Source organism: Fusarium proliferatum (genome assembly GCF_900067095.1).
Source record: "Fusarium proliferatum ET1 genome assembly, contig: FPRO_scaffold005, whole genome shotgun sequence".
NCBI classification, from domain to species: domain Eukaryota; kingdom Fungi; phylum Ascomycota; class Sordariomycetes; order Hypocreales; family Nectriaceae; genus Fusarium; species Fusarium proliferatum.
Genome location: NW_022194794.1, coordinates 1,891,689 through 1,919,649, shown reverse-complemented (window position 1 = coordinate 1,919,649; position 27,961 = coordinate 1,891,689). Strand labels below are relative to the sequence as shown.

The window sequence follows — 27,961 nt, the reverse complement described above, 5'->3', positions numbered from 1 at the left end:
ATATAAAGATTGCAGTAATTTAATTTTATAGGATTAAAATATAGAAATCTATTATCTCTTAATAAATATAATTAAAATATAGCATAATAGAATTCTTAAATACTATAATAAAAATATAAAGAGATTTATAATTATTAAAAGATATTTTTTTAGCCTTTACTATATAATTAAATATCTTAAGGGATTATAGAAATAAGATTAAATATACTAAAATAACTAATAATAAAGATATTTTAACTAGGCCTTAAAGATAAGGCCTAAAGAGGGAAGAGATTATATTATAACCTAATAGGCATCTATATATAACCTATATTTCTTACTAATTAATAATACCCTTACTAAAGATAATTAATACTAAGGCTTTATAATTATAGTTAATTCTATTTAATTAGTAATAACCTACTAAAATTATTACTAATTCTATAATAACCTTATTAATTAACCTAAAAGGCATTTAGTATATATATATATTTATTTAGTATTAAATAGAACTTAACTTATTAGCTATTAATAAGACTTCTTTATATTAATAAGCCTAATATATATTACTTAATTATTAAGAGATATAATACTTAAGTTAAGCTTAGTATATATGCCTTATATTTCTGTAAATATAAACCTAATATAAACTAGTTTCCCTATTTAAAACCTAAACCGTTATAAATAGGCTTAGCTTTATATAAAGAGTGGCTTAATAATGTAGTTATTTAGGCTAAATATATATATTATATCCTTTTAGTTATATAAAATTAAAAATAAAGGCAAGATAATAATAGAATTTAAAGGTTATATTAAAGAAATTAAGTTAACTTTTATATAAGTTAATTAGTAAAAGCGAAATTAACTTAAAGTTAATAATAATTAAATTTACTAATTAAATATATATATTAAGGCATATAACTAATTAACCTTATATTTAAGAATAAATAAAGTAATATTAATAAAGAAGTAGTAATTTAAACTAGAGATATTTACTTTATAAAGGTAATTTATAAAATATTAAAAATAGCTTCTTTAAAGGGAAATATAGTTATTATAATAGCCTTATAGTAAAATAAAGTTATTAAATAAAAAAGACTTAATATTAATAATAATAATAACTTAATAATAAATTATTATAATTTCTTAAAATAGAAATCCTTTAAGAAGGAATTTTTATTTCTTTAAGCTTTAATTAATATAATACTATAAAGTCTATTTAGCTTTTTTAATTAAGAATTACTATAATATATAGGGTATATAATTAATTAACCTTATTTTAAAAACTGTAACTAAAGTAATATTAAGAATAAAGTAATAGTCTAAATTAGAGAAATTATAAAGTTATAAAGTTATATATTTTATATTTTTATTAAAGCTTTAACTTTGCTTTAAGTAAAGTTAAGGCTTTAATACTATTATAATTTATAATTAAAGATATTACCTCATTACTTAAGAGCATAACCTCCAGGCCTCTAGCCTCATCTTTTCTATAGAATCCATAACAGGCCTTCTTTGCTCTTGAGTAATAGTTATGGGCCAGGTAATTAACGCCCAAGAGCTGGTAGAGGCGGCCAATATTGTAGTATGCCTCAGCCCTGGTCCAACTCCCTCTCTCCGTAACTCCTTGCTGCCCCAGCTCAACATATCGTGACAAATAGGTCTGCCCTTGCAATAGCAGGTATTGGCGATTGGTTGATTGTCGCTTGAGGCCATAGTGAACATATGCCAGTCCTAGACTCAGATTCACCATGGGGTTCTCAGGGTCCAGGGCCAGCGATCGTAAAAAGTAGCCTGTATCTAAGAGTTAGCAACTTCACAATGACGAAAGACATGGTTCTCCTACCTAATGCGTATGTGTAGCTTGTCGATGTAAAAAGGATATGCCCATAAAGCATAAGGACACATGCATCAAGGACTGGCTCCCAGTTCTCTCCTCTTTCGGAATTGGTCTCACCGCCATTGTAAGCCTCATCCATAGCCTTGATCTGTCGGAGAATGTACTTCTGTGCAGGCCCTGACGTATACCAGGATACAGGAGACTGACATAGGTTAGATAGTAAGGCGAACATTCTATATGAATCAGACGTGGCACCGTCTCTCATTAGTTGGCGAGCTGTCGCGATACACTTCTCTTCATCGCTCGTATAAATGGCACAGACTGGCTCAATCAGTAACTGAAGTGAGCAATGTCATGGCTGATTAACTCACCACTCCATGCCACATGAATCATAAAGCCATGCTCTGGGGCTTGAAAAGCGGTCGAATCTCGTGCAGCTTCGCACACTTGATATGCTTCGTCGCGTCGGTGAGCAGTAGCCAGGCCAATAGCGTAATCCAAAAATAAGTCAAGCCAGTTGTTGAAGGAAATTCCTTGGTGGGCATCGGGCTTTGAGGTCCCGTCGTCTCGGCCTTCGCTCCCCGGCTGTGGAGCAAGGGCTTTTGAAATTCATGTTAGCATACAAAATATTTGACAAATCGAACAAGTGCGACTCACTCCTGGCAAGTCTTTCGTACATCTTTGAAAGCTCGTTTTGTGGTTTATCGGCTTCCTGCTGTTGCAAATGGTTCTTGGGCCCCAGGAAGTGCAAATACTTATCCCAGGTGTAGAATTTCTTGATCGATCGAAACTCGTCTACAAGCTCCTTTGACGAAGCCATCCAAGTTGGAATCAGGTTGTGCTGTCCTTCTTTGATCTTTTTGCGCAGATCTTGCACAATCTCATACTGTTCAGTCAGCTTCATGGCACGAGCTTGCTCCTCTTGTCGGCGTTTGTCAGCACCAGCTAGTCGTTTTGGTCGATATCTTCGTGGAATAAGCCGCTTTCCAAATGCATCTGTTCTTCGAGGAACCGCTTGGGTTCGTCGTGGAGCCCGACGACTTGGCGGGTCAAGTTCTGCGATAGAGTCTTGATGGCCTTCGAGGTTTTGATCTCGAGCTTGTCGGAGGGCCATTGCCTCGGCTGCTAGGATGAGAGCTTCTTCCTCCTCTCTAGCCTTCTCGTACATGTTAGCCAGTTCGATACGGGCATCAATGTTGTCTTCATCAGCGTCAATGGCAGCGAGAAAAAACTCCTCAGCTGTGGCTGTCTCTCCAACTGCCGAATAGCATCGTCCCAGTTGTAAAAGAATGGTTGCATCAGCATCGCCAGGTAAATCTCGGAGGATCTGATAGTATGAAATTGCCAATGGTGTATGGCCACGATGGGCCAACTCTTCAGCAAGGTCGAACGTTAGAAATGGAAAATCGCCAGCAAATTCTCTCGTAAGGATGGATTCCGGCTCAAACCACAGCAGATGCCTCTGTTGCCAAACGTTAGCCATAATCGTCAGAGTTAACCGGGACCTTACCATTGCCTCATCTTCATCACCCAGTCGAAACCTGTATATTGCCAATCGGGCACGCAGGTCCCAAGGAAACGACTGACCATAGGAGTCAGGACTCCAGACACTTGCGGTGAAATTCGGCACAGCAGTCCGCCGTTCGTCATCCATGTCCCATTCGCGGTCGTCGGAGGTCCATTGATCCCAGTAGTCCTCTGCCTCCCGACCCAATAGCCATCGAGAGAGTGACTTGGATTCTTGTATAGCTTCCTGATAACGTCCTGTCGAAGCAAAAAGTTCCACGTAAATCCCGATATCATGCCATAGAGGTTCCATAATCTGCGTCTGCGGCTTCGCCCTTTCATGATCAAAGAATCGTTTATAGGCTGCGATTGCGCTCGGGACAGCGGCCTCGGCTTGTTTATTGTCAACACAAGCCTCAGCAAGTTTTCTGACGATTTCAAGGTCGTGGGGTCGATGCTCCAAAACAACCTTGTAGTCGGAGATCGCGGCTGCAAGATGGCCCTGTCTGTGACAAACTAGACCTTTGCCCAAGCGAGCATCGATGTTCGTGTGATCGGCCCGCAGCGCCGCAGAATAACAAAGTCTCGCAGTGTTGAGATTTCCGGCTTCGTCATCTGCAACGTTCTCAAGTGCGAATGATGCGCACTGGAGCCAGCCGTTCACATCCTTTGGGCGGAGATGAGCAGCATAGACCATCGCTGATAACGATTTGCCCATGTCACCTTGCTCGCGAAAAATCGATGATAGAGTCGTCCATGCTTGGTGCGTTTCGGCATTGATTCTGATGACTTCGAAAACAAGATCCAGTGCTAATGGATAGTCGCCGCTCAGAAAAGCTTGGTTTACTTTGGATAGTCGTGCTGTGATGTCTCCTCGAGGTTTTGCTGCTTTCCGTGGACCTCGTGCTCCTTTACCTCGCGGGAGGCCGCGGGCCGCGGGCGAGGCATCATTCTCACCCCGTTGATCTGCCAAAAAAGTTCGAACAGTCTCGTCTAACTTTGCGATATCTCCCTCCAGCTCCTCCAAGTCAGAGTCTGCATCTGAGGCGTTGTCTTGTTGCCTGCTTTCAATCAGTATATTTATGTCTCCAACGAGAACTGATACTCACCTTTCCATCGTCTTTTCTTCTGGATCTGAAGTATATTTTTAAGATATGGACATTATCTGGTTGGACAGGGTGTATCCGGTGTTAGTAACTTCGAAACAAGAGGTCGCCGTATTGACAAAGATGGGATGGCTACGCCGCCTTCCCAAGTGTGGCTAAATAAGGTATATCACCACGTGACAGAACCAAGCACGTGCCACAGGCTCCACAATCAAACAAATAGGTAGGTAACTTCAAGATGAGAGAAGGGTCTTCAATGTATACCTTGATAAGATCATGTACTTAGGTCATCGATTAATAATAATAAAAAGGCAGAATGCAAGCTAGCTGCTGACCAAAAGAGTCATATAGAGCACAAATCATTCTCACGGAGTCATCTGGACAAGGAAGGGTGAGGTGAATGAACCTTGAATGTGAAAATAAGGCACGACGTTACTATCAACAGCATGATCTCGTGGAAAATCATAAGTTTTCGCACTCGAACTATTAATTTTGATCTTCAGCGACCTTCCACCTAAATTTAAAATACTAAATCGAGTCTGTAACAGGACTGCAACCCATGTCCAACACAATGTGTGCAAAGTTGAACCACTTAACATCCATTTTTGCAGGTCTATATATGGGTATGCCCGGTTGTGGTGATTCTAGCCCAGCTTTCCGTCGGCCTTGGCTTCTGCAACATCATCAGCACATTAGTCTCAAACAACTCTGCCTTGAAATTACTTACCCTTGACCTGTTCAAAAACCTTGAGCATCTTTCGACGTGCACCGAGGGCGTTGACGCCACGCTCTTCCAGGGCCTTGTCGTCCAACTCGATGAGGTCCGTCCACTTCATATCCTTGAGATTATCGGTGTACTTGTGAAGGCGAAGACTGCGGAGCCAACTGGGGATGTCCTGCAGAAGGGTTGGGTCGGTCGGGTCCTCGGGAGGCTTGGAGCTGCCTCGTCTCCCACGAGGAGATCGGCCACGAACCATGTCCGAATGATCAGATAAGTAGCCCTCGTGGCCAGGCATCCCAAGGCCACCCAAGTTGACCGGTTGCATACCGCCTGAAATCAATGGCGAGGACACATCGTACGCACTAAGGAATCCGTTGTTCTGCGGCGAAGTGAACGGTGCCATATGAGGCAGTCCAGGTTGCATGGCAATTCCAGGGGAGCTGGGACGAGAGCGCTGACCACCCAAACCAAGGTTTTGCTGCGCCTGAAGCGCCATGAGCTGTTCTCTACTGAGGACCTGGCCATGTTCATTGATCATGACAACATTCGTGTTTGGGAGGTTGATTCCGGGCTGTGGACCAACGGAGACAGGATTCTGTCCTGGCGTGCCGTCATTGGACCTAGTTCGGCGGTACTTGCGCACGTCGTCCAAAGCGAATCGGTTATTGACTGTAGACAAAGCTGCGAGTTTCATGGCAGTGGCGTTGGCAACCATATCGGCCTGGTTACCTCCGGTGTTGGCTGTGTTGAAGGTGCCAGTCATAGGGGTGTTTACCATTGACGCCCAGTTGCCACTGCCAGCATTGTACGGTGAAAGCAAAGGCAAGTCCCCAGGGTTCTTATCCGGGGCAGTGAGAGTCGTTTGCTGGATCGTACTGTTGCTTGACAATTGCGGACGCGGAGAGCGAAGTCCACCAGATGGTGTCGGCTGTACAAACTGGCCCATAGGAGCCTGAGCAGAGGATGCCTTGCCAGAGTCTGCGTTCCCGCCACTATTCCAAGGCGAAGAACTAGCAGGTCCAGCATCACGGTTATCCTGAGGCGCGCTGATAGATGGAGCAGCCATGGACGAACGATGATCCAAGGCGGCACTATTGCGGTTCGAGGAGGGCGGGTTCCCAGTCTGCTGGGTGAACTTGGCCTTCTCTGTGGCTATGGCTGCCGCAGCATCGGGGAACATGGCGCTGATGGTGGAAGGGTCGAGTCCTGAATGTCGCTTGTTGGATGGGGCGATAACCGAGTTACGGGCCATGGAATTACGGGCAGAGTCGACATTGAGCTTGTTCATTGCATCGCTGAGACGGTTCGACATAGGATCTGGGAAAATGGTGCGTTAAAAGAGGTGAATCAAATCTGGCATCGTCAACAAACGCACCTTTGTCGAAGCTGGCAGGGGACAAAACCCCTGACATAGGATGATTCTTTCCCATTTGCTGGAGCACCTGGATAAAAAAGCGAATCTGGACCTGAGTTGTCTGCTGCAAGAGGGCATACAAGGCGGCGGTGCGTTCAGCCTCGCTCAAGACACGAAACCATTGCTCAATGGCACTGAGCTCGTCCTTGAAGTCCTGGTCCAGAGTAGCAGCAGCCATCTCTTCCAGCGTCGTTTCGTACTGGTCAATGTCGGCAATCCACTGCTGAGCAATCTTGTCCTGGGAGTCCGATTCGGCGTTGTTGGGGCCGAGGTTCTGCTGAGCCTGCCCATAGAAATCGGATGAGGGTCGAATGCGGCTGGAGGGGGAAGGGCCAGTTAGGGACGCCATGTCGGCCGAGGCGCGAAGCGAATGACCAGAACCAACGGCTCGAGAAGACGGTGGCCGCAAGGTCGAGGTGCTATTGGCCTCGGGCGTGCTATTTCTGTTTCCGATGACGTGGTTTCCAGACATATTGAGCATTATCAAGGGTCGTTGTTTTCGAAAGGGTTAATGGTAGTAGTAAATAGCGACGAGTGCAGAATGTGACGGTGGCAAGCAAAGATGTTACAAGAATCGTCTCTCGACTCCTGCAGTGACCGGCTGACCTCAAAGGAGCTTAAGACTTGAAGCAAGGCAGGAAATTTAGAACATTATCTGCCAAACGACTAACAGTACTGCGAGTACCAATGTCAGTAGGTAGCCCCTTTTTTGAAGAGATTTCCAAGCTGGTACGAAAGTTTTGGAAGAAGAAGTAGAAATAGAAGGAGAAAGCAGAAGCAGCGCGGAGAGAGGGGGGGCGTCATACCGAGTATAAACGACACCTAAGTAGGTACAGGTAGTCAAAGAAGGGACGAAGTCTGCTTCCAGGCAGGCCACAGAAATCCTGATTAAATCCCGCCGACGTATGAAGCAAAGGACCGGCGTCCTCTAGAGGTTGGCTCGTCAAGGACAGAGGGATGATCGGAAGCAGAAGAGAATGCCTTCGTGTTCCGATAACTTAGCACATAGCCTAATGCGAAGGCCTCAGCCCCTGTGCTTACCTAATCGGGAGTGCGTGCCCGTCCGCCAAGGGCTCATGGGCCTATCGGTAACAGAACAGGGCCATTAATCCTTGCCAACAAACATTGTTGCCTCAGGCGCTTTTCGGGGCCCAAAGCGGCAAAAACGTTTTGGTTATCAGTAGATTGTAGCCATGATCGAACCGGAGGGTAGAGTTTCCAGGAAAGGTCTACCTTAGTTGGTCAAGTTGGAGATAACTCGTAGAACCAATCCTATGTGAGTACTACCTGCCTATACTGATTACCAGTAGACAGCGGACAGTTGAGGCAATGAGTAGGTAGGACGCGATGAGTACTCTAGATCTATCACAAGGTTTTGAGACATGAATAGAAACACACTCTCTAGCAATGATCGAACGACAGGTTCAGCGACAAAGCATTTGAAACAGGGGGCATGGTGCAGCTCAAAATTCAGGGTTAATGGCCACGAATAGCGAGTCACAAGAATAGATAGTTAGGTCAGCGATTCGACTAACGATACATGGAACAAATTAGGGTCTGGACAGCATGTCACGGACAAATTCACTGCAAATTGGACCTTGTAGTATGGAGTTCAGGTAGAAGTTTTTCCGTCTACTACCTCATGTTCCTGGAATGGAAACCAAGCAACATGCTTTACTCGGGGCCATCAAAACGTTGAACGCCGGGACGGGACCTGTCGACTGCCACCATCTTCTCCTCGGACTGACCGCATGGTCTGTATTTCCATCGTTTCATTTTGCGTGAGTTCTATCGTTTGTGTGCCGTAACCGAGCAATGCGAATGCTCCAAATTGACGCCTTCGTTTTCCCTTGCCGATAGGTATCTTAGACAGTCTCGCGCTTGCCTTCCTTAGCCTCCTTCTGTAGATCTTGTTAGCCAGATGTTTTGGTGCGCAGGCAGATGTCGCTTCATTCGGTGGGTGCGTTTCGTACCAGGGCCTTCATGTTGCCGTGAAGAGCATGTCGATGGTTTCGTCGGAACTTGGGATCAGTACCCTTGAGAGAGGGGTAGCGAGAAGTCTTGGGCTTCTTGATACTGCGCAAGAGTCAGCGACAGTCGACAATGTTGGGAAATTCGATATAATTACCCGTTCCTGTGCGCCTTGCGCGACTGGTTGTGCTGGGAGCTGTTCTTTGACTCTGCGACAATGTCAGTGATCTATGAATCTGCCTTGAAGCGTTCTCTGAGGCAGCACGTACTCGCCATTGCTGCTGATTGATTCCCTGTGTCGACGGAGACGGATCACGAAGTTGCGAGGAGAAAGCTGGAATTGTGTGCGATTACAACCCTAGAGGAATTGATGTGGGGCATCTCTCGCTGACAGAGGGCAGGTTTGCACGTGCTGAGTGAGCTCCACCCTAGATCTGATGGAGCCATGACCTAGGGTAGGTAGGTAATCCCCGACTGCTCTGGGCCATGGAAACTAGGGGAGGAACGAAAACTCAGCACTTCGATACTAAATGACAAGACTTGGTATAAATTTAGTATAAATTTGTTGTAACAAATTTGGATTCCTCATACTAAGGCTTAATATTTTCATACTCCCTGGGGTAGATGATCACCGACTGCTCTGGGCCAAGTCTGATAGACTGGTGCTAACCCACTAATACAGTATTTGATTTGTATAACAACCAGAAATGGATGTTCATTTCAATTATGCCGGGTTATGTTGAGAAGAAAACAGTGCCACGCTAGCACGGTATACTTGCAGATGGTCATCTGCTGGTGACTAAAAATTTCTTTCATTCCGTTGGCTGTCTACTGTCTCTGCTCCGAGTCGACCCGGTGTCAACGAACTGATCACCAGTATCCAAGTCTTTGGGTTCAATGTTTAATGACCTGTATTGCTCTATGCTACAATCCGTTATCACGCAGGTTGAAGGGCTTCCCATCATCAGGAGGAATAGTGCGCGCTTATTACTATCGCAAAACGTCCAAACATAAAACACCAATCCGTTTCTATTCCCAAATGGCAGAATTCCAATATCCCAAACACCGATGCTGTTTCTAAGGATCAACCGTTCACTACCTATGCGGTTGTGACGGGTTTGGCCGCAACGCTGTGTGCAGCGGCTGCGGCGGCTGTCTTCTCAGCTGTCTTGCCGAGTTTCTGGAGGCGGATAGACTTGATATATCGGATCAAAAGCACGAACATGAGCTCAACCCTGCGTGAAAAAGTCAGTCGCTGCGAGTAGTCATTGAGTATCAAGGGGTGGATCCTACCTCTCCTTCGTGGTCATGAGGATGCCTTGGACGATGAGCCCCTTCAAGATCTGTGGTCCAATACCCTTGAAAAGACCCAGGACACCTTCGTGCTCAATGATGAACTTCATCACCTCGACAAAACTGGTGAAGGGCTTGCCATTTCGGGCCGGCGGAGGCTTGGACTGAAGACCAACTTTGGCCACGATAAGTGGTTGAGTAGCGATGGTTGCGAGCGCCTTGGACATGGCACCCAGTACTACCAACAGCAGTTAGCTCATGCACGTGTACAGATAGACCATTCTTCTCGGAAACCTACAGAATGCTTCCGCTGGTCTCAAGTTGGTCTTGCCAGGGAAGAAAACGTCCTTTAGTCGCTCGTATGCGCCATAAGTGATGGCAGGGTTGACGACAAGGACTAGACTGGCCTTCAGACCGCGCCAGAGACCTGATACACCATCTGGACCATCGATGACCTCACGAGCGGTGTCTATGAGACCTTTGCGGTCGCTTTTGCTTGCCGTCTGCTGGCGCGTGGTAACAACAGCAACAGGGATGGTAAAGACCTGGGCAATGGCTCCGGCGACAGCACCCAAAGCGAGTTCGACCACGGTGGACGGGTGCACGTCTGTCTTGCGAGACTTGAAATATAGGGTCCTGACAATGGTGTACCAGTAGAAGTAGGCAAAGTTGGTTGAGGCAACACCAATCAGAGAGCCATTCATGCCAGCATAGAGGCCCTTGATTCCATCATCGGCGACTATACGCGAAATGGCATCCCATGTCGAGGTGTAGTGTGGTTCGTCGGACGAGGTAGGGCCTTTTGAAGGATCGGGCTTGACTTGAACTTGAAGACGAGTCTTGACACTATCTCGAGAGTCAGTCTTGATGTACAGTATGGAGCAAACACCATGTCGAAATACACAACTTACATATCAAGGGGGTAGACCAGCGCGTTCGCAAGAACAGCACCCGTAGCTCCAGCGACAGCGCGGCCCCAAGGGGAGATCTCAGGCTTCGATTGCGCAGCCATTTTGGACGAGCTGTGAAGGGATAGGAGATCTTGTTGAGGAGCGGGATGGGGAAGAGGAGGAGGAGAAGGAAGAGGAAGACACACACAGCTCACACTAAAAATGTATATCCTATCGCGATGTTGTACTTCCTGGGCCGATCCATGATTATACGTGAGTAGGCACCTAAGACAAAGATTAAACGGTCCGCTACCGGTTCGGGGCCGAGGTTCGAGTCTACCGGTCTCGGCAGATTTGGTGGGCCCCCGCCTGTGATTTGACCCGCGGGATGGAACCTCGGTTAGTGAGCCTCCTCCCTGAGATTTCCGGGGACTTAGGCTTGTGCCTCCCTACTAACTGCTGACTCACTAACAGTTGGGTAGGTAGGCTAGGGGAGGAAAGAAAGCTCAAGACCCTCACCCTAAGCGAGAAAGGTGCTTAGGTAAATCTAGCCTAAACTCAGGGACAAATTGCTCAGTTTATTTTGACACCCTATATTCAGGTCCGGTGTTTTCTTGCTCCCTGAAGGTAGGTAGGTAGCGAGCGTATCCGTACTCAGGTAGTTATCATGGATGGTCGAGGCAAATGACGTTGATATGGAGATGAGATGCTGCAGATGAAGTGAGGTGATTTGTAAGCTTAATTTAAAGCGCCGACGTCAAAGGTAACGTCTGTTGCACAAACCTTGCTCACAATCCGAGATAGGGTACCCTAACAACGTCGTAGATGAAGAATGCTTACTGTGAATACCTACCTAAGTACCTAGGTAGTCTGTCTGTTTGGGAAATGTGAACTATATGAGATGAGAGAACATGGCACCAGATGACGTACAAAGAGTAAGTATCTAGAGACATTGAGCACAACTACTTATCCGTTCTCTTTAGCAGTTCTTTTTCCAAATCTTTCCTACTGATCACAGTGACACTTCTGGTATTGCATCCCCATCTCAATGACATGTCGATGCAGAGCTCTTTTGAGTGGAGAACACATTGGGCGCAGCAAAGCAAACAGCAGCAGCCCCCACCGCGGGGTTCGCAGCTCTGAAGTGTTAGGTTATCTCGAGTCATTCATTCATTGTCAACGTCAATCCGTCAAGCCTGGCAATGGTTGAGGCCATGTTTCAGTAAAACGGAAATGGAGAAGAGAGCTCAGGTCAGTGTATCTCAAGACGCGTGCCCTTTCTTTCTTATCTGCCTCAGGACCATATCGGCGATGCTCGATGTGTATTACACCATGGCCCATTATAGCTTCATCTGTCAACTAACCCTACATCCATATCACAGGCCACTGAGTCTCTCATCCGGACATCGAGTGGCCAAGCGGCCCTCGATTATGCTGTTCAGGCTGCAGAGCTGTACATGCGAGCTGCTGGAGAGGCTTCGACCAAAAAAGATGCCGCTCGTTTGAGATTGAAATGTCAACAACTCATTGCTCAGGCAGAGAAGCTCAAGGCTGAGCTCACCCAGACGCCCGGTGTCTTGTTAAGAACCTCAAAACTTCACTCTAATCTCTTCCCCCCATGGACGAAAGAACCCTCGGACGAAGAGTTCCAGCTTCTCCCTGGCGATGAGCCTTTCACGTAAACGGAAACCCTGCCTGGTACAGTCTGTTGTAGCTCTTGGCTGAGTTTGATATAGCGATAATGCAATCTTCACACTGTCACCGAGGCAGACTGCTACATTTGGTGGATGGAAGCGTCCCAGAGACCTACACGACCATGTCGAAGCAGACGACGACATTTTCATGAACTCAAGTAGCGGTTGCGACCTGGTTCAAGATATGACCACTGATTGCTCTGTAGTAGCCAGTCTATGTGCCGCTATGAATATCTTGACTGGTCGAAAGTCGGTAAGGCGTATCGAGATGAGCTGCCAACGAGCGTCCACTGACAGTCTACAACAGATTCTCTCGTCCATCTTGTATCCATTTGACAGAGCGAAGGGAACACCTAAAGAATCTGCTTCTGGCAAATACGTCTTGAAACTATACTTCAACGGGTGCTTCCGCCGGGTTGTGGTCGATGAGCGGCTTCCGTCTTCCATCAGTGACCGAACTCTCTACGTTGTTGATCGAGTCAACCCTCAACTGATATGGCCTGCACTCCTAGAAAAGGCATATCTCAAAGTCAGAGGAGGCTATGACTTTCCGGGTAGTAACTCAGGCACAGATTTGTGGGTTCTTACTGGATGGATCCCGGAACAGATCTTTCTTCAGAGGTGAGCACTTTTTGTTATCCCTCTTCACACACACTGCCTCCATTTCACAACGTGGGCTCACCCGTCAATTGCTTTTATAGAGAAGATTTAGAGGTTGATAAGCTCTGGAAACGAATCAAGAATGCACACGACTCTGAGAACGTGGTGGTCACATTGGGTACTGGTCGAATCTCTACCGAAGAAGAGGATATCTTGGGTCTTATTGGAGAGCACGACTATGCCATCATGGATCTTGAAATGATTGGTGATAGCCGGAGGCTTTTGGTCAAGAACCCTTGGTGTGACGGACCGGTTTGGAAAGGAGGCTTTCCTCAGGCATTTGATGGCGAATTGCCAACCCCATATGCCGCCAGCCCTCAACACAAGTCTCCCCCTTCAGTCGCTGGCTCTTTCTGGATGACCCTAGAAGATGTCCTCCAACACTTCGAGTCCATGTACCTGAACTGGAACCCTGCTCTATTTCCCCATCGCCAGGATCATCACTTCACCTGGTGTATGCCTCCCCCTGAGTTGTCTTCATCACTGGTTCGCAACCCACAGTACTCACTCCACTCGCCAGCTGGGGGGCCAGTGTGGATTCTCGTGAGTAGACATTTTGTGGACGAAGAATTGGAAATTGCTCGAAACAGGACCGACTCAATGGCAGCTGCCTCTGGACAACTCGGTTACATGAGCATTCTTGTCTTCGAAAACGACGGCCACAGGGTGCAAGTAAGCGACGGCGATGTCTATCGCGGACCTTATGTCGACTCTCCGCAGACTCTCGCTCGTTTCGACACGAGTCCAGGGAGACGATATACCGTCGTTGTCGACCAGCACGAGTTCCCGCTACCAGACTACACCCTCACACTTTCATTCCTCTCCCAAGATCAGCTTGCAGTCAACGAAGCTGAGGACGCAATGACTTGCACAAGGGAGGTTGCTGGCTCTTGGACCAGGAGGACTGCAGGAGGCAGTGCAGCTTGCACGACCTACGCTACAAACCCCCAGTACAAGCTATCACTTGCTCAAGCGGGGCCTTTATCTGTCCTACTGTCAACAAATTTGCAGGATATCCATGTGCATATCGATTTAGTCTGGTCCCAGGGCAAGAGGGTGCAGACACTCAAGGCTCGGGATCTTGCGGGCTCATCTGGGGAATACCGTCGAGGCTGTGCTGTGGTTAACATTCCACAACTTGATGCTGGAGTGTATACTGTGGTGTGTTCAACTTTCGATCAAGGCCAATCGGCAGACTTTGTGCTCCGCGTTTCATCCATGGCGAACGTCGAAGTACAACCCGTACCCGCCGATGCTGCTGGGAGACTCCGCAAGACACTGAGCCCTTTCCAGCTCTCAGACGGTGAAGAAGTAAGGCGCGCGCAATTATCGGCATCTTGGTTAACCCGAATGAGTGTCACAGCACGCAGCGTCACGAGCCCGGGCATGGATCCTAGTAACCGACCTTCATCCACTCTCATGGTACGAGTTTCCGTGGCTCACGGATGGGATCCTGAGCGAATCACGATCGCAACTTCAGGTGACGGCGAATACGAAGAACTCAAAACAATCGTGCGAACTCCTGAGCTTGACATGGAGCCAGCAAGGATACAGAGGGAGGGCATGTGGTTAGTGATTGAGATTATGGGCGCACCTCAAGTGGGAGAGTGCATTGAGATAGAGATTCACAGTGATGGACCTGTTCATGTTGGGCCGTGGGCGATCGTCTAGCCAGAGTCATTGTGCCAGTGAGTGAATTTGAGTACACGTATGTAGGGCCCAGATATCGCATAACAAATACATCTAAATGCGAAGCACGAGACGATTTAAAGCATGTATCGACTGAGAGAAATGATAAATATATGTTCAACACAGCATCATGCTGAATATGAAGGAAGAATCGAACAAGGTGTACGCTCGCTAGCCAACGCCACACTGGCGCAAGTGGTATACCCCTAGAAGATAAGATACTGAATGAAATCTGACCCAACCGGGTATTTGAGATCCTGAACGCCTTGTCTGTACCTCCAAATCCTCACTCCGCTTAATCAATGACCTTTGGCAGCATGCGAAAAGCCTTCAATCGCCCGACCCGTCAAATCGCCAGGTACTCATACATATAACGCCAAAGCAAAGAGCGCTTCCCATCACATTTCGGTTGGCGTAAATCGTTAATCGTGCTCGTTCAGCGTCCCCTCTCGCCAGTCAGGCTCGTATGCCAACCTGCAACAGTCGTTTACGCCGGTGGGCCGCGTCTTCTTCGACCACGGTTAGGTCCATCTGGTCGCTGAGCAAGAACATCTCTCAGTTGCGGGTCGTCCTTGTCTTTATCTATATGATGAACACGGACGTGTCTAGGAGCAGTCAGTATCATTACTCTAGTTGGGGGGACGGGGTATATATCTAGCTGCAGCACCGATATGGCCTGGCTAATTGACTTACCGCTGAAGATTATCTGGGCGTGGATATTTGTGTTCCCTATCCGGGCAAAAGGGGCAGACGTAGCCTGGGGAGTCATGAACCAGGCCATGTCTTATCATTTCATTCTTTCTTTTGAAGCCCTTGCCCCCTTCACTTCTTGGACAGCCTTTGACTGGACAATAGTGTGGCCGTATAGATGAGTGTACATTCATGTGAGAGTTGAGGAGATACTGAGTCTGGAAAGGCGCCGCATTGCATCCGGTAACCGTGCACGTATATGAGCCGGAAAGAGGCTGCGGATGTGTGATCCCATCAATACTCATCCTATCAGTAATTGAGGCTGAGTTGATTGAGGTTGATGTGGCAGGGGTGGAAGCAGAGTGATCGGTGTTCGGAGTCTCGCCAGCATTGCTGCTACTGTATTCGGTCGGAGCGCGAGGGTGATTACCATTTGTCGGATAATAATGCATACTCGCACTTGGCGCAGAGTGAGGGGAGAGTGTTCGGTATCCATCTGGGGGTGAACGGGGCGACGATGGGATATTAGTATTCAAACTAAACCTATGTCCTAAGTTTGCAGCTGGAGAAGTAGGGAAAGTGGAGGATAGACCTGGGGGGACACGGCCAAGATCCTGCTCGGATGGACGCTCTGGGTGTAAGTCTCGGAGCTCACCAAACGTCGAACGAAGAGACGGGAGAGACTGCGATGGAAGAGTCTCCTTAGACTCGCCTGCTGGTGCGCGAACTCCGTGATGAAGAGGCGGCAAGGGTCCATTAGAGGAAGATATCAGTGGTGACGTGACTCTATTACCGGAAATATATCGCGGTGCAGACAAACCGTTGATCGGGGGCTCGTCGTGGATAGAAAGCTGCCCAGTCGGTATAGATATATCGGGGATCGTTTTTGGGACCGAGGCGGCGAGAGACGGCGGTGCTGTCGCAATAGAGGCAGCCTGTAGAGCGTCAGCGGCCAGGTGCTGGAGCAGAGGCCCGCTTATGAGATTGCCGTCGACTGCCTGTTCTCGCCGTGGCTCTTCATCCGGTGAGTCTTCGTCGCCGGGAAGACTCTCGCGGGCAGCTTCTCGTGCTATATCGGGATCGCGTCCATTGTCGAGATATGCGACTAGGACAGCATCCCCAGAAGTGGGACGAACCTTGTGGCGATTAGACTTGCCGCGACCGTCGATGGAGGTGGGACTCAGACTGACTTGAGCTGCAGGAATATCTGGGGGAGGACTTGGAGACGGCTCGAGCTTTGGACGAAGCGGGGTCATGAGAGGACTTCCTCGAGGAACCACGTCATCCGGGTCGTATGTATCGACAACGAAGCCGAGATGGGGTTGTGGTGGTTGGTGCTGGTGGTGCGTAGCTGTGGTCATCTTTGTCGCGTTGACGGTGGTTGCTCAACTCGCCATGGCCCCTCGTGGGGGGGGTTAAAGCGTTCGGGAGCTCTTGATCAGTCGGCGGGATCTTGCGCCTGGTGAATGGCCGTGGTGCGACTTGAGTGGTAACTGCACAACCAAAGAAAGCTTGTTGAGTCGGAGGATGCGAAGAGAAGAAGCGGTCGAATAATGATATCGTGGAATTGGAAGCAGAGGTGCGCGCACCACTCTGGACAGACGACTTGCCAGCGAATATTCGTATACTAACGTTGGTCACTCAGCATGAGCAACAAATGCCACCCAGGCGGCGTCAAAATGAGAACAGGAAAGTTTTTGGCGCAGGTAAGTTGTCCAGGCAGGTTGAGGTCGGATGTGAGTCGTGAATATGGCTGTAAGCGCAGGTTAGGTGGGATTTGCGGCGTAAATGCGGTGAACTTGAAGTGCCAGGCTGAATGCGAAAAGAGCGTGGCTAAATACGGTGGTGAATCTAGCCGTGGTAATGCGCGTAATTTGGGGTGATATAGTGCAGCCGTTGTCGATATGATAGTCGTCCAAATGAGCGCTTGCGCGATAACACGCACAGAGAGAAGCGGAGTTGAATCGCTAGATATTCCGCTGTCGCTTGACCCAGGGGGATGTGACCAGTAGTAAGACCGATTGAGACGACACTGGAAATGGACTCTTTGATTGGCAAGATTAACTTCGAGGTCAGACCTGAGGCGTCAATATGTAAGGTAAGGTAGGTTGGTAGGCAGGTATGTGTGTATGTATGTACAGCACAACAGCCAGCGGAGGCGACGTACTGTATCGTGCCGTGTGTATAAGGTTAAGGTAACAGCTGAGAGGTGAATACTAGGTAACGGGATGTATGAGTAAACTCGATTTACCGAGTTATTTCAGAAGGAAGAGTGCGGAGCAACGTAGAAAGTCTGGGGGATTGAATGTATTTACTACGTAGTAAGTTTACTTTATTCTCTGGGAGCTGGAGCCCTATCTGTCCGTGTACAGTAACTAAGTACATCGCTAACCTGCCCAGGCTACTACTGCTCATGGTCCTTCCTAGTGAGTATGGAGTATGCCTCCACTTGTTGACACCATGTTACGGGGTTTGAGGAGCAGTCCATTTTAGAGGAGACTGGGGAGACTACGAAATACGGAGAATGGGCACGGGCAATTACCTACTACCTAGGTAGTACCTTATGTACAGAACAGCACAGTGCCAACTACGCCTCGAATTGATGTTTGAATTAGGTAGGAAGGACTGGAAGTGAGTGGGAAAGAATGGAGGAGAACTTTGAGGAGTGAGGAGAGGACTCGCCGGGGCTGGGGTCCCGGGAAGGTTAGAAGGGCTAGAAAGGTTCAAACTTCAAGGGCCGGCAGGAGCATGGGGAAGATGCGGGATGGGGTAAAAGGTGGTAAATATTCGGCCCTTGGTTATCTGTAACATGTGGTAGGTCGGCTGAGAACAGGGGGTCCGAGATGGGGCTCTGCTGTTGCGGCTGGCCTGGCAGGCCCTTGAGCCCTGAACCTGGGGACTGGACCTGGACCTTCACTGGCTGGACTGACTGAGTTGGACGGACTGGGGACCTGGGGCGGGCACAAATTTTAATGACAGGAGCAGAACGCGGTACGTCCGTCGTATGTCTTATTAGCAACCTCTCTGTTGAATGGTCGATTTTGATGCTCCTCTGTGCTAGTGCAGGCCACCCGACAGCGCCATTATGGGTAATTCTGTGAGTGATTGGACCATGTCCAAAGTAGTGTATCTTTAGCGAGATCTTTTATTGAGTCCTCCTTTATTTTTACCTATGCACACTTGACCGACATACATACATCAAGGTTGTGTGACGGAGGGACGGACTGGCCTCGATGATATGGATTGGATGCCACTTGTACCATAGAATGAGCCTCGCCTTGAACTTCGACGAGAGTCTCTCCAGCTCGAGATTTGTCTTTATATTGTCGCACCTGTCTCAGGTATAAGGAGTGCCCGCTACAGACTCAAGTCTTGAGTAAGTCACGGCCAAAAAGAGAGGTCAAAATTCAGGATGCGTCCGCCGAGGCCTCCCTCCCCCTCTCTAGATACCCCACTGGGGTCACCCGTCTAAGCCTCAACGTCCACTGCCGTGTCGACATGTGTGTGATGTGATGCATTGGCGCGAGGTCGAATGGGCAAAGACTTGGTCAATATGTATGTATGTATGTCAGGTAAGATAACTCAGTGAGTCTCAAAACGGTATTCGACTCGTGGTTTGGCCTGTTTGTCCTTTTCATCTTTGATATCTTCTCATTTGGCAGACTCGAAAATGACCTCGTGATCATTCGGAAGTACTTAGGCGTGATGCTCTGTGCCGAGCCAAAAAGAGCCGCCTCGTCTGACATCCATTGTCCGTCAGATAAATATCTCGCGCACTCAACGCCCTCTAACGGACTGTCTCGCTCTGTGAACAGCAGTCTGATTGGCTGACCCCGGAGACTGCCCCAGCCGCAGGACGAGGGGAAGTGGACACTTGGACAGAAGTGGGTAACCTCAAAGTGCGTGCCCCTTCAGGTTGTGGGGTATCCGGCTACTGTGTATCGGATAATACCACGCACTGTCCATGTCTCGACTGGGGCTCTTTTGAGTAGCATGGAAGATGAGAAAAAGGGCCGTTTTTTGTTGTCATTGGACCCTCCGCAATTTTCCCACAAAAAGCGGCTCTCTCTCATCCTGGAACTGAAATGACCATGCCATGACCGCTTCTGCGTTGCCGGCCGCGGGAGCTGATGCATAGCAAGCAAGCAAGCGACCACCCTTGGCTACATCCTTCAATGCAATAACGAAGAAGGTAAAATAAGCGAAGACTCGATGTGTGCTTACTTACCTGGCTAGCCTGAGTATGCACATTAGCAGGGTATGTAGGTAAACTAAGGAGGACAAAGACAATTGATTGATGGGGCTTGGCTTTGTTCTAGAAATCTGACAGAAACTCGCGACTTAAATGACGCAGTGATTCTGTCACAATACGGTTGCATGCTTTTAAAGCTCGCTCCCGTCCCATTATCGAAATTAAGCAGAAGTGCCAGTCAGCCAGCCTCTAACCTGACCAATGATTGACTTTCTTCAGTAGTCAGACACACTCAAATTAACTGTCTACTAGGCCTAGTTGAGTGTGCCCCGGGTCTTAGCCTGAGTTTGCTGTGACTGACTCGTTAACCCATGGCAGTTGGCCGACCACATGAGAAGTTGCAAGACCACGATGTATTTGAGTACCATAGCACTTATTAACGACTATCATTATAAGTCCGACTAGCAGATAATACATTCAACATTGAGTACACCAATATCCGACTATTTAATACTATCTAACTAATTGAAACATTCAGATCATTGCTTCCAGTTCACGACCTTTCCTCTATGTCCAACCATAACCACAAGATGATACCTAATTTGGCCGGCGGGAACTGCTACAATAGCATTCATCCCAAGCCTTAAAGGCATATTTAGGTACATACTGTAGGCCGCTAAACATATAATGTTATTCTCTAGACTCTATTAATCATGTAAACGACATGCTCATCGTCTTCATGGTCACGGATTGAGGCCTTTCATTAGTACAAGCACCCTTCACATTCAAACCTCAACCCATGACATGCAGAGCAGTTGCAAGTTAATCATGATACCCCACCGTAATACGGATACCACAGATCCTGCTATCTTCCGCCGATGGCGGAACACGTAACCCCACCTCGGTCGTCACAAAATTAATGATGTATTTGATCTTTGAGTGAAGTTACAACAACTCTCAATTGGTACTTCTCTCGAAGCGATTAGCCCCCTTCGCGAGGAGTTTGCTATTTGCGCCAACACAGCGCAGTCACTTGTCTAAGCCAATCTCACATCATCGTTGATGACCTTGGCAAAGCCGTAAACTAACATCATGTCTCTGCCATCAACCATGAAGGCCGTGGTTTTCGATGGTCTGTATAAAATATCAGTGCAGGACAGGCCAGTGCCTCAGAGTAAGTTGACCAGTCACCCAGCTTCAGACCTGCCAGTATTGGATGAGAGCTATTTCGACTACAGCTGACTCGATGTAGTTCGAGATGAGAGGGATATCATTATCAAAGTTCATGCCGCTGGCCTGTGTGGATCGTAAGAGCGTCATCATCCTCCAAATGCTGTCCCATTTGCTAACTAGAGTCCCAGGGAACTTCACATCTACCGTGGTCATCAACCTTCAGATACTGGCTTCATCATGGGCCACGAGTTCACCGGAACGGTCGTCCAGATTGGGTCAGCTGTAAAGACAATCAACATCGGTGACAAGGTGGTTGCTCCCTTTACAGCTTCCTGGTGAGCTCTCTCCTCCACCGTCCGGTTCTCATGCTCATAAGGGATTACAGCGGCAACTGTTTCTTCTGCAACAATGGTTGCTCAGCCCGCTGCGTTGAGAGCCAGTTGTTCGGCTGTGAAACTCTTGACGGAGGACAAGCCGAGTACGTTCGGATTCCCATGGCCGATGGAACTGCCGTCAAAGCCCCCGGGACTATCTCAGACCAAGCTCTCCTTCTCATGGCAGACATCTTTCCCACCGGATTCTATGGTGTAAAGAGCGCCGCAGAATTGATCCCTTCCCAGAAAATTCAAGATGCCACACTAGTCGTCATAGGTTGTGGCCCGGTTGGGCTTTGTGCTATCCTAGCAGCCACCCATTTCAAGCCTCGCTACCTCTTTGCCATCGATAGTGTCGACAGTCGCCTGGAGCAAGCTCGAAAACTGGGCGCAGAGCCCCTAAACTTTGAGACAGATAGAGCAGGGCTGGAAACTAGAATAAAGGAGGTGACAGAAGGACGAGGCGCAGATATGGTTGTTGAAGTTGTTGGCCAGTCCCCAGCTTTGAGGACTGCATTCGATATCGTGCGACCTTTTGGTGCTATTAGTAGCATTGGTGTCCACAACAGGGAGGTATGATAGCAGAAGGGAACGATGGCCAAGGACAGGAGCTAACACCGCAATGCAGATTCCGTGGACGGGCGACGATGCGTATACGTATGTAACGCCTTGGGATGCTTTGTGTATTGGTCCGAAAAGAGAACTGACTGGCTGATCTTGTTGCAGAAAGAACATTCGAGTGCAGATGGGTCGTTGCCCAGTCCGCAGCGTCTTTGACGAAGCCCTCAAGTTACTGGAGCGGAAGCAAGACCAGATTGGGTGAGTTTTTGAGCTACCGTTGGAGATGCTTCAACAACTAACATCGCCGTGAGCTTCCTGTTCGACCACATCATGCCGCTTGCACAGGCTCCTGAAGGATACGCTCTTTTCGAGCAGCGTAAGACGCAGAAAGTAGTATTCACGTTGTAATGCAAAATACAAGCCCGGATGAAGACATCGACAATTAGTTTTGTCGAGGCTTGACCATGCCCTCATGCATTAGATAGTAGACAACCGTTGAATCGTTGTGCACGATGGCCAGAACAAGCCTCTTCTCTCGTGGGCCATTACGCTCGATAGAGTCAAAAATCTCGGAGAATCTCTTGATACACCATTTCTCTTCGGGATGCACTGCCAATACCCATTCGAGCTCCGGTGTCTGATCCAGAGGTTCCCCGGTGGTCCTCTCACGTTCCAGAGCTGCGATCTGGTCATCAGGGTGGGTGTAGAGCCGTTTCGGCGGCAAACCTCTGATCAGAGGTCGCTGAACTGTTGTTTCATGGACTTTGAGGGAGACCCAATCATGCTGATATTGCAGGTTGTATACAACTGTTGAAGTGACGTTTGAAACCGGGTCACTTGAGGGATCCATGTCGAGCATGACTATCGCTGATTCTCATATGATTTCCACGTAAAAAGTGCCAAGGGAGGCGGATGATGAAGTTTAATACGGATCAGGACCAAGAGGCAGTGTGTGCGTGGAAGCCAATTATGCGTGGAAAAAAGGGCGAGGCGCGGCTCAGCGATGAGGAAGCGATGAGGAAAAGAGAGATCCGAGCTTGAGAATTTCGCGAGGATTATCACAACAGTAGCGAACGAACGTTGAAAGGCCGAAAACCCGTTGTAAGAGAGGTTGATGGAGATTCTAGACCTTGTATGGAGTACGGAGAGGTAAATGTTAACTTTTTTTTATGGATCGGCTGAAGGTGGATACATAGCAACACCTAAGGTAAGGTACTTAGATGTAGGTATGAAGGGTGGGGAGGGGGTTAGGCATATGCCGTCCAACGGACCTTCATAATTGAACGAGAACGAAGTGAACTTCCTTTTATTCACACATTCACATGCTCGTTCCATGAGAATTGGGGTCGTTTAGACTTTTGTGTCCCAACAGGAACTTCGCTTTACCTGTAATTGATCAATGGTGATCCCCCCGGCGTTGCCGCGAACCCGTCAGTACCTTAGCTTCAGTGATGAGGCACACCTAGGTACGGAGTGGCTCGGTAGTGATTGACATCCACTATCCACGTTGGCATTAGACCCTGAGAAAGGATCTACTGTTGTAGATAAATGGGCAAGTCCCACCGTCGCTAGGCACGTTGATGTGGACCACAATCGCATTCCATTCTCTCTGTTATATCTTATTAGTACCTGTATAGACAGACATCTTGATTCACTGAAACAAGCACCAATTACTCGCAATATTAATACTCGTCCTTTCAATCACAGCTCTCCAGGCGCCCAATCTAGGGTCGCCAAGTCGCATAGCCACCATGGCAAACTCTGGGCAACCTTCCTATAATGGCACAGATACCGAACCCTTTCCAAGCCTCGATAATGCGTCACCAAACCCCGATCATACAAACATAAACGCCGACTCTTCATCTGTCGTCGAGAATCGTCCAGCAGCCTCTTCGTCTTTGAGTGGTCGTCTCCGCAGAGTTTCCCAAAGTTTCGAAGTTTCTGGCCCCCCTGAAGGGTTTATGGCCGCTACAGGAACCATCGCAGCATCCATATTTTCGCGACAGACTGTGGCGCGAAGGCCATCAGACACCTCGATACCGATGCAAACAAGCCAGTCCTTCGGGGACACATCCAGACAGAGCACATTCCCAGCTGTCAACGAAGAACCGCCCGAAGAGAAGGCGAATGCAAGCGTCGCGTTCCCGAGGCGAAACTTGACTGGCGAGCCTGCTGCCGCGGCTCCTTTTGACAATGGATATCATTTCCCACCAAAGCATTCGTTGGGACAATCGACGAAACTTGGACTGATTGCTTTCTGGAACTATGTACGAACACCAACCGGCTTTCTTGTTACCATATACGGTCTGAATGTCGTTGCGTGGGGCGGAATGCTTTTCCTGCTGCTTTGGTAAGTTAATGATTTGTATCTCTCCTCCTCAAGGTCAACCATGCTGACAAGCAATCCAGCAATGCTTCACCGGCGATGTGTGTTCCAACTTGCAATGACATCAATTCCCCCAGGCGCAAGTGGATAGAGTGGGACTCCCAGATTTTGAATGCTCTCTTCTGTGTTACAGGATTTGGTCTTGCTCCGTGGCGCTTCCGTGATCTGTATTTCCTGCTTCAGTATCGGTTCCAGAAGAAGGAAACTGCCCTTCGACGATTGGCAGGCATTCACCGAGGATGGTTCCGTCTCCCAGGGTCCGATCAGATTGATCCTCAAATAGGGCCCCATAATATCTCGTCTGCGCCCGAACTAGCCTCATCACTCGCCTGCCCGTTTCCAGAAGACAAGATCCCCGACGCTCCGCTGACTGGCGTGCGCGCCCCGCCAACACCCATCACGAGAATGGACGCCGTCATCTGGCTGATGGTATGGAACACGTTTCTGCAGTGCGTCCTGTCCGGTTTCATGTGGGGCCTTAACCGTTACGATCGTCCCAGTTGGTCCACAGGTCTTTTTGTAGCACTGGCTTGTATTGTCGCGGCCATTGGAGGGATTGTCATGTTTCTCGAGGGGAAGAAAGTCAAGGGCATTGAAGGCGTCCCCATTTCAGAAGAAGACCAGAAGCTACTACAACAAGATCGGGAACGTGGTGTGTGGCATTACAACAATATCAAGGACAAAGACTTGGCTGCCGAGGAAGCAAAGAAGAAGAAAAAGGAAAAGGCGAAGAAGTGATGCTCTTGTTGCACATCTGTTCGATATGTCCAGGCGTAAACGGCAAATCTTGGTTGGCTAATGACGGTAAAGGGGGGTGGTTTCACTGATTTCATGCATGTGCGCTCTACAGTAGCAACAGGCGTTGGGTGAGCTTGCTAATAGCGTGACCATATCGTGCATAGGTATTTAAGATAAGGTAATTTGGGATACAACATCAAATTTAATACTTAGGTGCCTCAGCTATTCTTCGTGACATATACGTTCATGGATGGTTGTTTGTGTAATTGACGGACTGTGCCCAATGAGGCAACCAGTTCTCATGATAATTTCCTCGGCCTTACCGACTAGGTACTCACTGCAGCGCCAAATGTATGAAAACCAGACCAACAGTGGATATAGGGACATCATCATTCAAGACTCTATTAGGCTTCCTGAAGCTCGTGATATACAGCCACTTCAACTTTCTCTCACTAAGGCCGAGACTCTACTATCTGACTATTACGCAGACCCCGCTTCCATTCACCTAACCCCGACCGCCGCCTCACTATCTATCAAAGAGAGACGTACCCGCATTAGCTAACTCCGGCCTCATGACGTGCCATTCCTAACGTGAGCCTTCTCCACTGCTCCTTCAACTTTCCCTTGTCAACTTATTAGACACACGCAGCAAATCCACGGTACATCTCGACAACTTCAACTTTGCGCAACATCAGTCTAGAAGCACCTCCAATACCCTTTCAGTTCGGCATCGCCCTTCGTCTGCCTCAGGGCCCCGCATCATGGGGCTGGCTTACAACACCTACCTGAATAGCAGTAAGATCTACGGCTGCAAGACATGCAAGGCCCATCTTGCTAACCATGAGGACATCATCAGCCGCGTATGTTGTCCTCCAACGCCCAACCTCTTGACTCCCCTGTAGATTCCTGTCCGCTGATGCTGGTACCAGAATTTCCGTGGCCAACATGGCAAAGCCTACCTCTTTCATAACGTCGTCAATATTGAGACGGGTCCTCCGAACGAACGTAACATGACGACCGGTCGACACGTAGTCCGTGATATTACATGCCGTCAGTGCAAGGAGACCGTTGGATGGAAGTACGATAAGGCCTACGAATCTTCAGAGAAGTATAAGGAGGGCAAGTTTATTCTTGAAGCTGAGCTGCTATGTAATGTTACTTGAGGCCTGGCTGCTAAGGCACCTCCCAGCGTGCTCGTTGGCTGCTTTTGTCGCAGGCGTTATCTGGATATTGGATGCATGGGCGTTGACTGCATTTTTGGGTGGCCCAGACACTGCTTTCGACCATGACAAGGGCAAAGTAGAGATAGATAAGTTTCTTAGCCACAGGATCTGAATTTCGATATGATAAACTATTCGACTAAATCCTATACTCCAAACCAGGACGCCGTTCGAAGATGCAAATGATTCCAAAACTCTGGCTCAACATGATATGATGTAATATCGCAGCACAGAATGCTTCACTTAACGGTGCTCAATGGGCTCCTCGGGCAAGAGCTCCTCGACCTCTTCATCTGGGACTCTGAGGAACTCCAGAGGAGGCTGAACGATACCGTTGAACAAGAAGGTGAAGTAAACAAGCAGGGCGAAACCGACAATTTGTAGCCACTTGAAAGTCTCCCAGCCCAAGCCAAGGGAGACGATCCAGATGAACAGGGTTCTGCAAGTGTCAATAGTAGATCGAGAAGTAGCACTGACGCTTCGTGTGACGGATAAGCCAAAGAAGTTGAAGCCACTAGTAGCAATGTCAGTGTTAGTGTTTGGTTATCCATATCTGATCGACGGAAAACTCACCCAATGCTGATCATGATGAGAAAACTAGAAATGAGGACCTGCTTGTTCTCGGTCATCTGGCGCCAGCCCTCGACAATGTCGAAATATCCATATTTGCCAGCTTCAGTGGAGCCGATAGTGGCATGCAGAACAAGCATAGCAAGGAGGGTAACAGTGAAACCGAAGATGCCCTCCCAGCCGACCACTCTGATGGGGTCAATTGTAGATCTCTCCAGGAGATATTCCTCGAGGACGAACTGAGTGGCTGTAAAGATCTGGGCACCAGCGATAAGCAAAACACCCACAATGGCTCTGGCAGCGTCTGAAAGACCTCCGTCAGTAGCCGAGTCCTCCTCAGGCTGTCCAATAGAGTTCTCAGGCTTCTCATCTGGCCAAATAGCTCCCGCTAAACCAACGACTGCGACACCCAGAACGACACCGACGAGGGAAAGCCACTGGAAGAGATGCAAGTGTCGCTTGAGGAAGACGACGCTGAAGAGGCCGACGAACAAGACGAGAGCACCTCGTGTCATTTGGTAGATGGATGCAGCAACCATGAGAAGTCCAGCATTCATGAGCGTGGTACCGCAGATGTCGCAAATAGCGGGCAGAGCAAGCAAGGTGACTCGGTATCCCCTCAAGATGGATGGGCCGGTGTGAAGGAGCTTAGTGCGATCATCGGCTTGGGGCGCAGCTTCAGCATCGCCATTTTCCTCGGTATCAACAGCTTGATAGCCTCGGTCTTCTGGTGCAGAACCCTTGAACCGTCGCCAGAGAGCCATGAGGCCAACAACCAGCCAGCAGCCCATCTCGCCGATGAACATCTGGGCGGTTTGGAGAACCGGCTGGTTGAAGAAAGCGCGCTTCCTTGGATTGTCATCGGGGCCACAGTTTCGAACGCATTGGTTGTCCTATGGGGAGGTGAGTCAGCTACAGCTCTGCGAGCATGGCGGAACAGCGGATGCGCAGCGCATGTCGTCATACCTGATACTTGGTCAACAAGGTGTTGCAAACACCTGTGAGCAGCATCATGGCTACGAGAAATGGGATGAGGCTTCTAGACGCCATGTTAAAGAGATGGCCGATTACCGGCGGCCAAACTTCAGTGGTTGTTGATGTTATTCCAAGAGTGAATGTGGAAGATGGGGGATGAGATTGCTAAGAAGGTCAGCAAGAACTGATAAGAACAAAGAACTGATAAGCTCCAACCTGAGGTGAAAGGCGGAGTAGAGGTACATAGCTGTCGCACGGAGGGATGCCAATGCAGGGTTCAAACACTTGACCTGAATGCGGAGTCGTTGCCTCACTAGAT

At 48.5% G+C, this 27,961-nt stretch overlaps 11 protein-coding genes across 11 annotated transcripts; 4 read left to right on the top strand and 7 right to left on the bottom strand.

Moving 5' to 3' along the window:
- Positions 1-1,351: 1,351 nt before the first annotated feature.
- On the bottom strand, positions 1,352-4,442 carry FPRO_10892 (uncharacterized protein; the record flags this gene model as incomplete). The annotated part of the gene is made up of 7 exons (XM_031231904.1): positions 1,352-1,368; positions 1,432-1,773; positions 1,826-2,140; positions 2,191-2,418; positions 2,477-3,281; positions 3,330-4,386; positions 4,435-4,442. 7 exons carry the CDS (start codon positions 4,440-4,442, stop codon positions 1,352-1,354), a joined length of 2,772 nt encoding a protein of 923 aa, XP_031081895.1.
- Positions 4,443-5,075: 633 nt separating this feature from the next.
- On the bottom strand, positions 5,076-7,038 carry FPRO_10891 (Protein VTS1; the record flags this gene model as incomplete). Its single annotated transcript, XM_031231903.1, has 3 exons — positions 5,076-5,104; positions 5,159-6,469; positions 6,528-7,038. The coding sequence occupies 3 exons, from the start codon at positions 7,036-7,038 to the stop codon at positions 5,076-5,078; spliced, it is 1,851 nt and encodes a 616-aa protein (XP_031081894.1).
- A 1,393-nt stretch (positions 7,039-8,431) lies between these two features.
- FPRO_10890 (putative ribosomal protein L29.e, cytosolic) lies at positions 8,432-8,813 on the bottom strand (the record flags this gene model as incomplete). The annotated part of the gene is made up of 4 exons (XM_031231902.1): positions 8,432-8,467; positions 8,540-8,642; positions 8,695-8,746; positions 8,807-8,813. 4 exons carry the CDS (start codon positions 8,811-8,813, stop codon positions 8,432-8,434), a joined length of 198 nt encoding a protein of 65 aa, XP_031081893.1.
- An 823-nt stretch (positions 8,814-9,636) lies between these two features.
- FPRO_10889 (uncharacterized protein) lies at positions 9,637-10,842 on the bottom strand (the record flags this gene model as incomplete). Its single annotated transcript, XM_031231901.1, has 4 exons — positions 9,637-9,772; positions 9,831-10,068; positions 10,129-10,676; positions 10,742-10,842. 4 exons carry the CDS (start codon positions 10,840-10,842, stop codon positions 9,637-9,639), a joined length of 1,023 nt encoding a protein of 340 aa, XP_031081892.1.
- A 1,111-nt stretch (positions 10,843-11,953) lies between these two features.
- Positions 11,954-14,745, top strand: FPRO_10888 (uncharacterized protein; the record flags this gene model as incomplete). Its single annotated transcript, XM_031231900.1, has 5 exons — positions 11,954-11,971; positions 12,103-12,398; positions 12,457-12,667; positions 12,722-13,035; positions 13,116-14,745. The coding sequence occupies 5 exons, from the start codon at positions 11,954-11,956 to the stop codon at positions 14,743-14,745; spliced, it is 2,469 nt and encodes an 822-aa protein (XP_031081891.1).
- A 505-nt stretch (positions 14,746-15,250) lies between these two features.
- On the bottom strand, positions 15,251-16,814 carry FPRO_10887 (uncharacterized protein; the record flags this gene model as incomplete). The annotated part of the gene is made up of 3 exons (XM_031231899.1): positions 15,251-15,368; positions 15,457-16,589; positions 16,644-16,814. The coding sequence occupies 3 exons, from the start codon at positions 16,812-16,814 to the stop codon at positions 15,251-15,253; spliced, it is 1,422 nt and encodes a 473-aa protein (XP_031081890.1).
- Positions 16,815-20,737: 3,923 nt separating this feature from the next.
- FPRO_10886 (uncharacterized protein) lies at positions 20,738-22,161 on the top strand (the record flags this gene model as incomplete). Its single annotated transcript, XM_031231898.1, has 7 exons — positions 20,738-20,819; positions 20,898-20,952; positions 21,007-21,153; positions 21,204-21,765; positions 21,821-21,849; positions 21,919-22,011; positions 22,065-22,161. 7 exons carry the CDS (start codon positions 20,738-20,740, stop codon positions 22,159-22,161), a joined length of 1,065 nt encoding a protein of 354 aa, XP_031081889.1.
- A 34-nt stretch (positions 22,162-22,195) lies between these two features.
- FPRO_10885 (putative tRNA splicing endonuclease delta subunit) lies at positions 22,196-22,603 on the bottom strand (the record flags this gene model as incomplete). Its single annotated transcript, XM_031231897.1, has 1 exon — positions 22,196-22,603. The coding sequence occupies one exon, from the start codon at positions 22,601-22,603 to the stop codon at positions 22,196-22,198; it is 408 nt and encodes a 135-aa protein (XP_031081888.1).
- A 901-nt stretch (positions 22,604-23,504) lies between these two features.
- FPRO_10884 (uncharacterized protein) lies at positions 23,505-24,877 on the top strand (the record flags this gene model as incomplete). The annotated part of the gene is made up of 2 exons (XM_031231896.1): positions 23,505-24,103; positions 24,163-24,877. 2 exons carry the CDS (start codon positions 23,505-23,507, stop codon positions 24,875-24,877), a joined length of 1,314 nt encoding a protein of 437 aa, XP_031081887.1.
- A 761-nt stretch (positions 24,878-25,638) lies between these two features.
- On the top strand, positions 25,639-26,040 carry FPRO_10883 (putative Yippee-type zinc-binding protein; the record flags this gene model as incomplete). The annotated part of the gene is made up of 2 exons (XM_031231895.1): positions 25,639-25,737; positions 25,807-26,040. The coding sequence occupies 2 exons, from the start codon at positions 25,639-25,641 to the stop codon at positions 26,038-26,040; spliced, it is 333 nt and encodes a 110-aa protein (XP_031081886.1).
- Positions 26,041-26,340: 300 nt separating this feature from the next.
- FPRO_10882 (uncharacterized protein) lies at positions 26,341-27,717 on the bottom strand (the record flags this gene model as incomplete). The annotated part of the gene is made up of 3 exons (XM_031231893.1): positions 26,341-26,611; positions 26,671-27,560; positions 27,634-27,717. The coding sequence occupies 3 exons, from the start codon at positions 27,715-27,717 to the stop codon at positions 26,341-26,343; spliced, it is 1,245 nt and encodes a 414-aa protein (XP_031081885.1).
- Positions 27,718-27,961: the final 244 nt, after the last annotated feature.